Here is an 11,469-nt window from a genome sequence, read left to right as displayed (position 1 = left end):
TGTTGTTAGACGTTTTTATACCGATCGAATCTAATGCGACGGTAATGTTCCGCGTGCTTCTCGTGTCCGCAGACTTTCTGTTTAAAAAAAACTTTTTTGCCAGTGTCGTGTCGTAGGCGGCTTAAATGTGTAACTAAGTATTTAATAAAAAGTGGCTTCATTGCAAGAAATGGGAGTATTTAAGTGGTTGCGCCGGTATGTACCTACCTACGTTTTTTTTATATGCAATAAGATTTATAGTAAGTAATATTTTACAACGTTTGTAATTTACGTAGGTATAAAGTTTTACAAAAACACTTATTGTGATTGAAAAAAGTATAACTTTCAAAGTTTATTAAACATTTAATAAAGGATTGAGAGCCACCTGTTGTTAAATAAAACTGTCTAAACATTTTTTAAATGTTGAAATCTTTATTCATTTATAGATGGTTCTTGCCTCCTAGGGTATGGTATTTATTTCTGATTAAATTGTTAGCTATAGTTTAGTAATATTAAGTAATGAGAAATGGTAAGTAGGTATTTATTTTAAGTGTTCGAAATTTTACATCGATTTTTAATTTGTTTATGTTAACATTGACGATTTTCTTCTGGTAAAGTTATTATTTGCTATACATTTTATTCAAAAAATAAAAGATGAGTATTACAATAAGTATCGAGTCGAGCAATCGATCGCTCCGACTGTATCGCTAAAACATCAACCGTTCGGCATGAATATTTTTTCATGCATTTATTCAAATTACACCGAAAATATTACCGCTCCGAATTCCAATATACAAATAGCAATTAGTGTTTCCGCTAAATTTGTTCATTTTTTAAAAAGAAAAAATCAATGCTGCAAAGAACACCAAAGTTTGGCGTCCTACGAGTTTTCTCTTGCAAATATCTTTTGATATCAAGCCCCAGTCTACTTCAGAATATATAAAGATGCCAAATCGTAATTTTTCTTTTGTTTTTCTAGGGCGGAAATAAGACTTTAGCTCCGGCCAGGCTATTGAACTCTGACTTTATGGTATAACGGAAGGGTACAAGTAGTAGTAGTAGGAGTAAGTAGTATGGGAGTAAACTTCTCTATATCCTTATGACGTGCATATTTTGAACAACATATTAAATATATATAGATTAATAAAGTATACCATTTATTTTATATTTCATACGAATGACAAGTCTTAAGAGGTCAGATTTTATCATACATTTAACTGTGCTACACAGAAAATTCATTTAAGCTGCTACTGTTAAACTAGATATGTACATATGTTACTTTACTGTTTATAATCCCGAATGTATGAAAGGTCGCGTTCGTGTAATTTACACGATATGAGCCGTTTATATTATATTCCTATACGTTCATACTTCTACAACTTACATCAATGGGCGTGTAATATCATCATTCAATTACTGTTTTTTAGTCGTGAATGACGAATAGAGTCTAGAGGCAATTACCAAAATGATTCGCCTCACCACTCGCATGTCGAAGTAACGCAGTGGATACACAGTAGAATACACATTTACGGTGATTTACGGTTCCAGTCCGCCTCACCACTCGCTGCAATACGAGCATTCATGTGGTAATTTTGCAAATTTACACGAAAATTTTCGTTTGATAGCGAGGCAATCCTCCAGGTTGATGAGGGTTCTTCCTTCTCCCCCATAGGGCAACCTGGTTACGGGCGTCGAGGCGGATTTCCTTGCCGTGTCTAGCTGTCGTAGCTACCGTGTCTTTGCCTTTTGACCCAATGTCAGGGTCCTTTAATCCCAGTGGTGTGTCCAGTTTGTGGAAGCATGTGTTCCGTTTTTAAATGCGATGTCGAATTAAGCGTGTATACACTAGTGGTATAACTCTCATTTACAGTTACAACCTAGACTAGACGTAAGGGGTATAGTTTATAAAGTATTACAAAATTTACGTAATAAACAATCAATCAATAAAATGATAACAAGGAACTTTTATTACCGACACATTCACAATTCAGTGATAATTTTTGATCTGTAATTAAAATGAAATGAGGAAACGTTATGAGAAAATGAACGCGACCGACATTTTATCAGATTTTATCTAATTCATTTAAATTTAATCCAGCAACAGTTGTTTCCTTTGTTTTATCGCAAGTTTGTCGTTTTCTCCTTGTTCTACTTTAAACACGATTGTAAACGCACTTAAATTTATTGACAGTTAAATGAAATGGTTCTAAAAATAACATTGTTTGAGAAGGTATTTAAATTTATAAATTTAGTAAATGAATACCTAAGCTAAGTTTATTGTTAATTGGACATCAATTAGTATATATAGCTAGCTCAGTATACATACATATAAAACGAAATAGTGATTAGTGAATAATAACTATAATCTAATTATCACGAAATCGAATTAATCTCGGAAACTAATACACCTACAAACTTAAAATTTAGCGGATAGGTTTCTTATAGCGAGTAGATATCCGCTAAGAACGGATTTTACGAAACTCCACTCCTAAAAAACGGGGGTTGGAAGATTTTATTTTATAAAAAACCGCAGGCTCAGTTAGGTATGCATAAGTATGAAATTTTGTGTATGTTACTCTTTTCTCAATTTAATTTCAAAGTGAATAATATCGACCTTTTAAATTTAAGTTATGTTCAGTTGTTTTAAAAATAAGTATGATTTAAAAATAAAGGAAATTATTAGAAAATGTCACTATTTTTTTTTTAAGTAATCGTAATTTAGACCAAATTTGCAAGACTAAACATTTGTATTGATCTAAACCTTACTATCGTTGTTAAACTGTGGCTTATAAGATTTACCGAAATCATTGCCGAATGTAACTATTCAAACAATTAAAGGAAAAAACATTTTTTTTGTGATAAAATGATGAAGACGATTTTGTGATGGCGCCGATTGTTATTTCAAATCTCTATTCGCTTTTCCTTCAAAGATATTCAACGAAGATTACAGTTACTCAATCTTAATAGACCATTGAGAATATAATCATCAGGTATTAAGCAGTGCAATTTTATGTAACGTTCATTTCAGCTTAAGTTTATTTGTCTAATTGATCAATTGATGGCTAGTGATGACGTTTTAATAATCGCTAGTCGACTATCATAGATTCATGTCATAATTACAACTAGGTTTGTTTTTTTTTTTACTATTTATCTCTTCGTATTTATTTGTACACTAGCTTCTGCCTGCGACTTCATCCTCGTCTATTTCGGATTTGTAACAGTATTGCGTTATTCAAAAGAAAATCAAAATAACCCATAAAGATACAATATAAAAAGAAAAAAACATTGAATTGGTTGAATTTTTACACCCTAAATATCTTAGGGCATCCTATTTATTCCAAAAGAAATTTTAGCCTATGTTACTCGTGAATTATATAGCTTTCGAATAGTGAAAGATTTTTTAAATAGGTTCAGTAGTTTGAGGCTATTTATTGCAAACAAACAAACGAAGTTTTCCTCTTTATAATATTAGCATAGAAAATGATTGATATATTATTACTGTTGACGAAATCTCCGCCTAAATTTCCAACAATCGAGTTCGGTAAGCCTTTTCAACGTTTAACTATAGAGGTCGCATTCCAGGTGTATTGTTGATACTAAATTGATTCCGGGCCTTTATTGTTCATTCGTTTAATCATTTTTTATTTTATATATTTATTTTTATAAGTCATTGAAATAATTATTCTATAATATTGTGTATTAATGAGTATATTTAAATTATTGTTTTGTGAATATGATTTGAAGATTACGAATACGAACCTATTTAATTTTTTATTGTTTTTTTTTGGTATCGGTTGGCGGACGAGCATATGGGCCACCTGATGGTTAGTGGTCACCATTAGCCGTAGACAATGACGCTGTAAGAAATATTAACTATTAATTAAATCGTCAGTGCGCCACTATCCCTGAGAACTAAGATATTATGTCCCTTGTGCCTGTAGTTACACTGGCTCACTCACCCTTCAAATCGGAAAACAACAATACTGAGTACTGTTGTTTGGCGGTAGAATAACTGATGAGTGGGTGGTACCTACCCAGACGGGCTTGCACAAAGCCCTACCACCAATTAAGATGCGTATTCATTTATAATCGTCACATCATATAAAACAAAGTCGCTTTCTCTGTCCCTATATCCCTTTGTATGCTTACATCATTAAAATTACACAACGGATTTTGATGCGGTTTTTTTTAATAGATAGAGTGATTCGTGATGGTATACAGGAAAATTGAGTAAACAATTACATATAAATTTAGAAGTTTCTTGTGTGATATTGTATATAAACAAATTCTGTAGTATATTCAGTATCAGTGTAGCACCCGTGTGAAGCCGGGGCCTGTCGCTAGTCGAATGATGATTATGTAGGAAAGACAATATAAAAATCTTAGGCTCAGGGTTATGCGTTCCGAATTATTTTTTTGTAAGAATTCGTTTGTCGCAATACTGATTGTAACATAATATATGTTGATATCTCATTTAAAAAGAATTGGGTAAAACACTGAAACCGTAGTTGTACCGGTGCGAAATCGGAGCTGGTTCGACGCGGCCGTTCGTGTACATTTGTCAAAAGACTTTCTAGCTTTATATATAAACCAGCTGTGCCCGCTACCTTGTACGCCTTTGAATATAAGAAAAAAAATATATTATTATAGCCTAAGTTACTCCTTATTATAACAGTTATCTATCAGTGAAAAGTTCCGCCAAAATCAGTCCAGCCGTTCCAGAGATTAGCCGGAACAAATAGACAGACAGACAGACCGACAAACCGACAAAATTTGTTATTTATGCATATGCATTGAATAAAAAGAGCTATTTTAATATTACAAACAGACACTCCAATTTTATTATATGTATAGATAGATTGCCTTGTCTTGTCGGTTCTACTTAAAAAAAAATTATATCTTAAACATTACGAATTGTATCGTTTTTTTTAAAGGATTGTATTATAATCCGATCAGACACCATTAAATTAAACAGAAATCGAATAGTATTGCCATTATCAATGGTTTCGTTTAGTAAAATCGAAACGAAATTGACCATACAATAAAAATCGTTTGTTTGGTGTTTAGTGTACAGATTAAAAAGAAACCGCTCCTATTGGTTCCATTTTTAAATGGCATGTGAATCGAAAGCGTATTTTATTACGACGTAGGTATAGTCGGTCTATTTAATTTCCTTTTTATTTTGTATATTTCCGTGATGTGGACCTGTTTATTTTCAATATACAATGAGCTTTAATTTTAGGAGCTTAAGGACTATAAATGCGTGTTCTCTATCTCGTATACAATTTTACGGCACTTGTCGCGCATTAATAACTTCTTTATATTCAGCATACTTACACGTGAACAAGACAAGTGATAATGTTTTTTTTTTTTTCATCTATATTCATTCAATAGATCATACGGCTTCGATGCGTCACTCGAGATAAAATTACTGAATGAAGAACTTTTACTTTAGAAATTCGCTAAAATCTAGACTAACTCGATTCTTTTTTTTGTTATTTTGTCTTTTGCCAGTAAACGTGAATCGTTTTTACAGTTATGTTAAAGGTCTTCTTATTGATTTGAATACTGATAACATAAAATTTTGAATTTAGGAAGGTAAACAAAATATATGTTTTATTGTAAAGTTCCACGGATGGGTCTTTGGTCCTATACTTAAGTCGTTTGAGGAGATTTTGGTTTTGGTTCGGAGTTTATAGCAATGTTTTGCTCGAAAAATACAACCTACTCGAGATCTTTTCCTTCAACGCTTTTGTCTTCAACACGCGAATAATATAAAAAAATCCTTCAATCTATGTTCAATATGATATTAAAAATTTGTCTGTTCCGTAGCTTCTGAGATTCATTATGTATATTTTAATTAGTGTCCTCTCTCGGCTTTACATGTTTTATTTAAATATTTTTTACCTGCTATTTATATTTTTGCTGTTTTTTCCGGCATGTCAGAATGCCACAATTTCCGCTCTACTTCAACTAAAAACATTAATAAATTATATACCTAAACCTTCCCTATCAATCTGTCTAACAGTGGAAGCTCCATGAAAATTCGTTCAGTAGTTTTAGAGTTTTTGCGAACATACAGCCAGACAGACGCGGCCGGAGCGACTTTTTTATAATATGTAGTGATTAATTTGTTCCAAAAGTTACTCTTATAAGTGTAATTAAAATCATGTTATGCAGTAGCACTGTTACATAAAATCATAATTCGAACCGAATGCAGCCTTGATTGATATAATTCGCTCAATGAATTAAACAATGGAATCTCCACTTAAACCTCTTCCGTGTGATTGATACATCCAACAAAAGGCATTTCGGCAGAGCATCGTTCAATGAGGCATTGTCTAAAACAGTATCGAAGTTTCACTTTCACCGCACTATTTACCGATTTATGCATCGTAATACTTTTATTACTTTAAAAAAAAATAACGAAAATTGATGGTTAGACAGCCGTGTATTTATGTAAGCTTATCTTCGTGAAACAAAAATTTGCTTGCTATCAGAGATGCTTTCTATTTTATTTTAAAACATCGATTACGTAAGTATCAGATTAAGTTCATAATGTATTTTTGACTTATCAGTGAGCTATTTATCTTTAGCGTAATGACTTTCTCTAATCTCTTAATCATATTTGCCGTTATTGTGATTTTGAACACGAAATCTTGCCCTTAAGTAATATTTACAAGATGTACTAATGTAGCCAATGTAATTGCGTATTGACGGTAATATAATTTGCCGATCGATTTTTAAATTTAGAAGGTTCCGTTAAATTGTTTTAAATACCGCCTGCTTTGTTGTTGTTATTTAAGCAAAGTAAGCGCTTTAAAACAATAAATGAGGAATAAAAGTAGCTTAGATAATAAAAGTAGTAAAGTTCTAAAATATTAAATATAATAATCGGTATTGAAGCAAATTAATTCAGTGATTATTGTAGAAATTAAACTCTCATTCGGTCTTAACGGCGTCTTTATATTTTATGGCTTTCCTTGGCTTAGTCTAGATGTTTATGTAGAGATATCTCGCTACTTACAGACAGACAGAATTATTGATACATTAAAAATTATTACAAGAATGAACTGGAAAATAACTCAAATATTCTAGAGTCAGAATACTACTACTAAAGTAACTTAATGTCCGCTACATTAAGTTACTGTAGTAGTAATATTCAACGCACAAAAACTTATTTAAACGATTCATTATTTCTGTCGTTACATTGTCATAAATTAACAATTAATGTAAATAAATTTCACAAACATTCATAGTATTGACGATTCGTTGGATTTAATGTAGAAGTTAATTATTAATATGCTAATGGTGCAATTATTTAGTGTAACTAGAGAGCTGCCATTTCGATACAGTATTCGCTTATATCGAATATCGATAACAAAGTTCAATACGAATGGATATTTCCCACTAAAATCATTTTTGCGTTTTTGGCGGCGTCTGAACATGAAACCTGAAAACAAAGAAAATCCATGAGCCACTTGGTGGTAGGGCTTTGTGCAAGCCCGCCTGCGTAGGTACCACCCACTCATCAGTTATTCTACCGCCAATTAACAGTACTCAGTATTGTTGTGTTCCGGTTTGAAGGGTGAGTGAGCCAGTGTAACTACAGGCACAAGGGACATAACAACTTAGTTCCCAAGGTTGATGGCACATTGGCGATGTAAGGAATAGTTAATATTTCTTACAGCGTCATTGTCTATGGGTGATGGTAAGCACTTACCATCAGGTGGCCCATCTGCTCGTCCACCAACCTATACCATAAAAAAAGCCAGACATCCAGGGCTGCACATAATCACGGAACGTAGTTCGAAATTGTAAAAAATAAAATGAAAAAGAAATCGACTCGCTGAAAACGAAAAGAAAGATGCAGACGTTTTACGCACTGATTTTGAGGTCAAAATACACACTGAAGACTTAGAAGGTAGATTTAGAACTCGGATATATGAAATTTATTCTTTACATCACTATCGATTGCTTATTTACGTAGATCATATATTTATTGATATTTAAAAAAAATTAATGCTTTTTACGTATTCATTACTCATCCTTTTTTATATACGTTCTTCCTAGTCGCAAATTTATAACAAAATCTTAACAGTTACAGGGATTTATGAAAAAATAACCTATTCTTTACCTAATACCATATAACTACATAAAGAAAACACAAATAAACAAATTTAATTTCGACTTGACGTTATGTCATTGCGTTCGTCGAAATCTTTAATTATAATCAATGATTTTCATTATGGATTAGTGTGGCGTTAGGACATTGACGGATTTGTTATCGGATCTTTGAAAGTAAAATTCAAGTGGCCTACCAACTAGGTAGTGAGACTCGAAGATATAAAAAAATATATTATGCAATATAATGTTTTGCAACCTGCGTAAAATCAAAGAATACTAATTCCAAGATTCTTTGTAAAGTATAATAGGCTATTTGACTGGTTTTTAAAATCAAATCAAATCAAAATACTTATCTCCTTAACCTCTACTAAATAATATAAAATGGATTTTTATATTGTTTAGTAGAGGTTAAGGGACCCAGTAAATGTTGTTTTATTTTTTAATTCTAGTACATATTTGCTGAAAAATATCAAACTAAAAAATCAATAATTCAATAGTACGCGAAAACGGCATTTTGACAAAATCGCGCTGCAATGGAGTCGGTGACGTCAGTTGCCTGCATTGTAATCTGTGGCCCATATAATCCACATACAGTAGGCAAACGAGTTTAACAAGCAAGTGACATCATAATAAAACCTACAAATCAAGAGCGTTTTGTGTCACGTGACAAACGTTAAACAAAAGCATTTTTTTTAGATTGTTTATTGATGCATTTTTATTATTTTCAACTTTCGTTATTAAATAACCATCTTTAAATTATATATGCTGATTACAATAAAATAGACACTTTATTTTTCGCATTATACAATAGCCTATGATGTACATAAATATATGCCTTATAATCATTTTCTATTATAAAACTTATATTTAAAACAAATGTCTAAACGAAATTTATAAAGAACTAGACTTTCTGAATGTATTTCGTGATCATTGCGTTAGTCATAGGTAATTTTTGAATACATAACGAATTACAAACTGATCACTATATTTAATAGTATTTCACGACCCACCGCTGATAGACACGTAGATTGTAAACAGCGTGACGGCCTGTTGGCCGTTTTGGTGATTAAAACGTCTGGCTCTCAGTAAAAGTTTAGTTTTTAATACTGATATTTATTTAGTGAAAAAACGTTACGTCATCAGCTTATCACTAAGCACTTAAAATTAATCCAAGTAATAACTATCCTATCCTACTAATATTATAATTGCGAAAGTTTGTGACTTTGTGAGGAAGGATGTATGTATGTAATATGTATGTTTGTTTGTTACTCTTTCACGAAAAAACTACTCAACGGATTTGGATGAAATTTTAGAGTAATATAAGTTATGTTCAAAATAATACATATGCTACCATTTATAATTATTTCATGTAATTTGGTCATAATATAAGGATACATATCATGTACCCGTGTGAAGCCGGGGCGGGTAGCTTGTTATATATAAACATATATAACAAGCGACCCGCGAGGGTAACATTCAAAGTGATAAAGTATTTAAAGGTCTACCCGTGACCACGAACACTGCAAAGTGCTCGAAACGTCGGGATGTTTAAAAAAATAATTATCTAATATACGCGATTTAAATCCGTTATAATTAGTTTTATTTAAATGTATAATAGTGTATTCAATAATTAAATTAAAGAATATTGTTTGTAATTGTATTTTATGCTCCCGAAATCGTTTGGTTCCTTCAGTGGATTTTTTGCATACAATATCTCTACATAGCATAAAACTAAGTCGCTTCCCGACATCTTAGATCTTATAATTTTAATGTGTTTTTTCCTATAAAAAGAGTGGTTCAAGGGGAAGGTTTATATAATTATATTAAAATACTGAAAAACAAACATGAACAAATTAAGATTTTTAATTAAAACGATTATTTTACTGTACCTAAATATTGCAGACAAGTGAGTCTCACTTGTCGAGATGGCCCAGTGGTTAGAACGCGTGCATCTTAACCGATGATTGCGGGTTCAAACCTAGGCAACCAACGCTGATTCATGTGCTTAATTTGTCTTTATAATTCGTCTCGTGCTCAGCGGTCAAGGAAAACATCGTGAGGAAACCTGCATGTGACAAATTTCATAGAAATTCTGCCACATGTGTATTCCACCGACCCGCGTTGGTAGAATATAATAAATAAATAAATAAATAAATAAATGTTGTTGTTGTTGAATCTCACTTGATTAACTGTCCACTGTTTCGTTGATTGAACCCTATGAACGTTGTGTATTTTATTACATAGCGCAACAAGTAGTTGAGATTAAAGCAATTTTAGCAGTCGCGCGCGCTTTCTTTCTTTGGTTGACAAGATTTTATAATTTTTCATTGGAATCTTTGATTGTTTTGATACTGATGATAGTTTCTCATAATAAAATTATTGGTATGAATAAAGTAGGTATACATACACATATCGTTTAGTATTTTGTTAATATTATTGAACTACGATGGAAAGGTATATCTAAATATAATATATAAAATTTCTTCAATTGTTATTTGGTAATTGATCATTTGTTTACTTATCGCTTATCAAGAACATTGAGTTCTTCAAAGATTTTTATAAAGTAAAATACAGTCCTCATTAGAAATATCAGATTCATATTATGTTTCAACGTTATTCTTCGCATTTCATATTTTACCTTTTGGTAAAAAAATTAAACGGTCTCAATTTAAAACGCATTGGACCATTGCAACGAAACCATACTTACGTCGTCACACTTGCTATTTGTCAAACAATTCATATGCCTACACCATATAATAAAATTAAAATAGCTTTACTGAAAAGTCAATGTCAAGACACATTCTGTGCCTTTATTTGAAGATCAATCTCCAAGATAAATAGCAGTAGAGGTCTTTACATAGCCAATGCGTTATTATCTTTGAAAACCAAGATAGTATGTATGAAGATACCACCTCAGTAGGTAGTTAACTATAGGTACACGGTAAGTACACTAATTGCTCACTCTCCCTGAAAAGCGGAATAAAATAATTTCGTTTTGGCGGAAGAATAAAACCATAGGCAACCTAAATTATCTACTAGATACTCTTCTATAGATACATATTATTGTTTTATTACCTGAAAATATCAATAGATTTGCTTTAATCGTATAAAAAAAAATCTTAATATGGTAGGTCTTGTTATTGTTTATAAACAAAAAAAAGCAAAAGTGTTCACAAAAAAAACAAAGGGTCATCTGCATAACACTTAACAAACGTCGATGAGATAAGTAATATCTACAATGATAGAAAACTATCGCGAGTAAAAGTCAGTTGCGACTCGATGTATTCACGGTTGAAATGCCATTGTAGTCGCAGCGAGCTGTGGGCTAGTTCAAAGTTAATCACCGCTATGGAAATTGTTAAA

The 11,469-nt window shown here is 31.9% G+C and overlaps 1 protein-coding gene across 1 annotated transcript in view; it reads left to right on the top strand.

Moving 5' to 3' along the window:
- Nucleotides 1-6: 6 nt before the first annotated feature.
- Nucleotides 7-11,469, top strand: part of LOC124534932 — a 31,242-nt gene continuing 19,779 nt past the window's right edge. The window contains exon 1 of the mRNA XM_047110974.1: nucleotides 7-195. Coding sequence (XP_046966930.1) covers nucleotides 170-195 — 26 coding nt within the window. The 5' untranslated portion in view covers nucleotides 7-169. The remainder of the gene's footprint in view (nucleotides 196-11,469) is intronic.

This window comes from Vanessa cardui, chromosome 13 (genome assembly GCF_905220365.1).
Source record: "Vanessa cardui chromosome 13, ilVanCard2.1, whole genome shotgun sequence".
Classification (NCBI taxonomy): domain Eukaryota; kingdom Metazoa; phylum Arthropoda; class Insecta; order Lepidoptera; family Nymphalidae; genus Vanessa; species Vanessa cardui.
The sequence above is the reverse complement of the archived record's forward strand: the minus strand, read 5'-3'. Positions and strand labels throughout refer to the sequence as shown.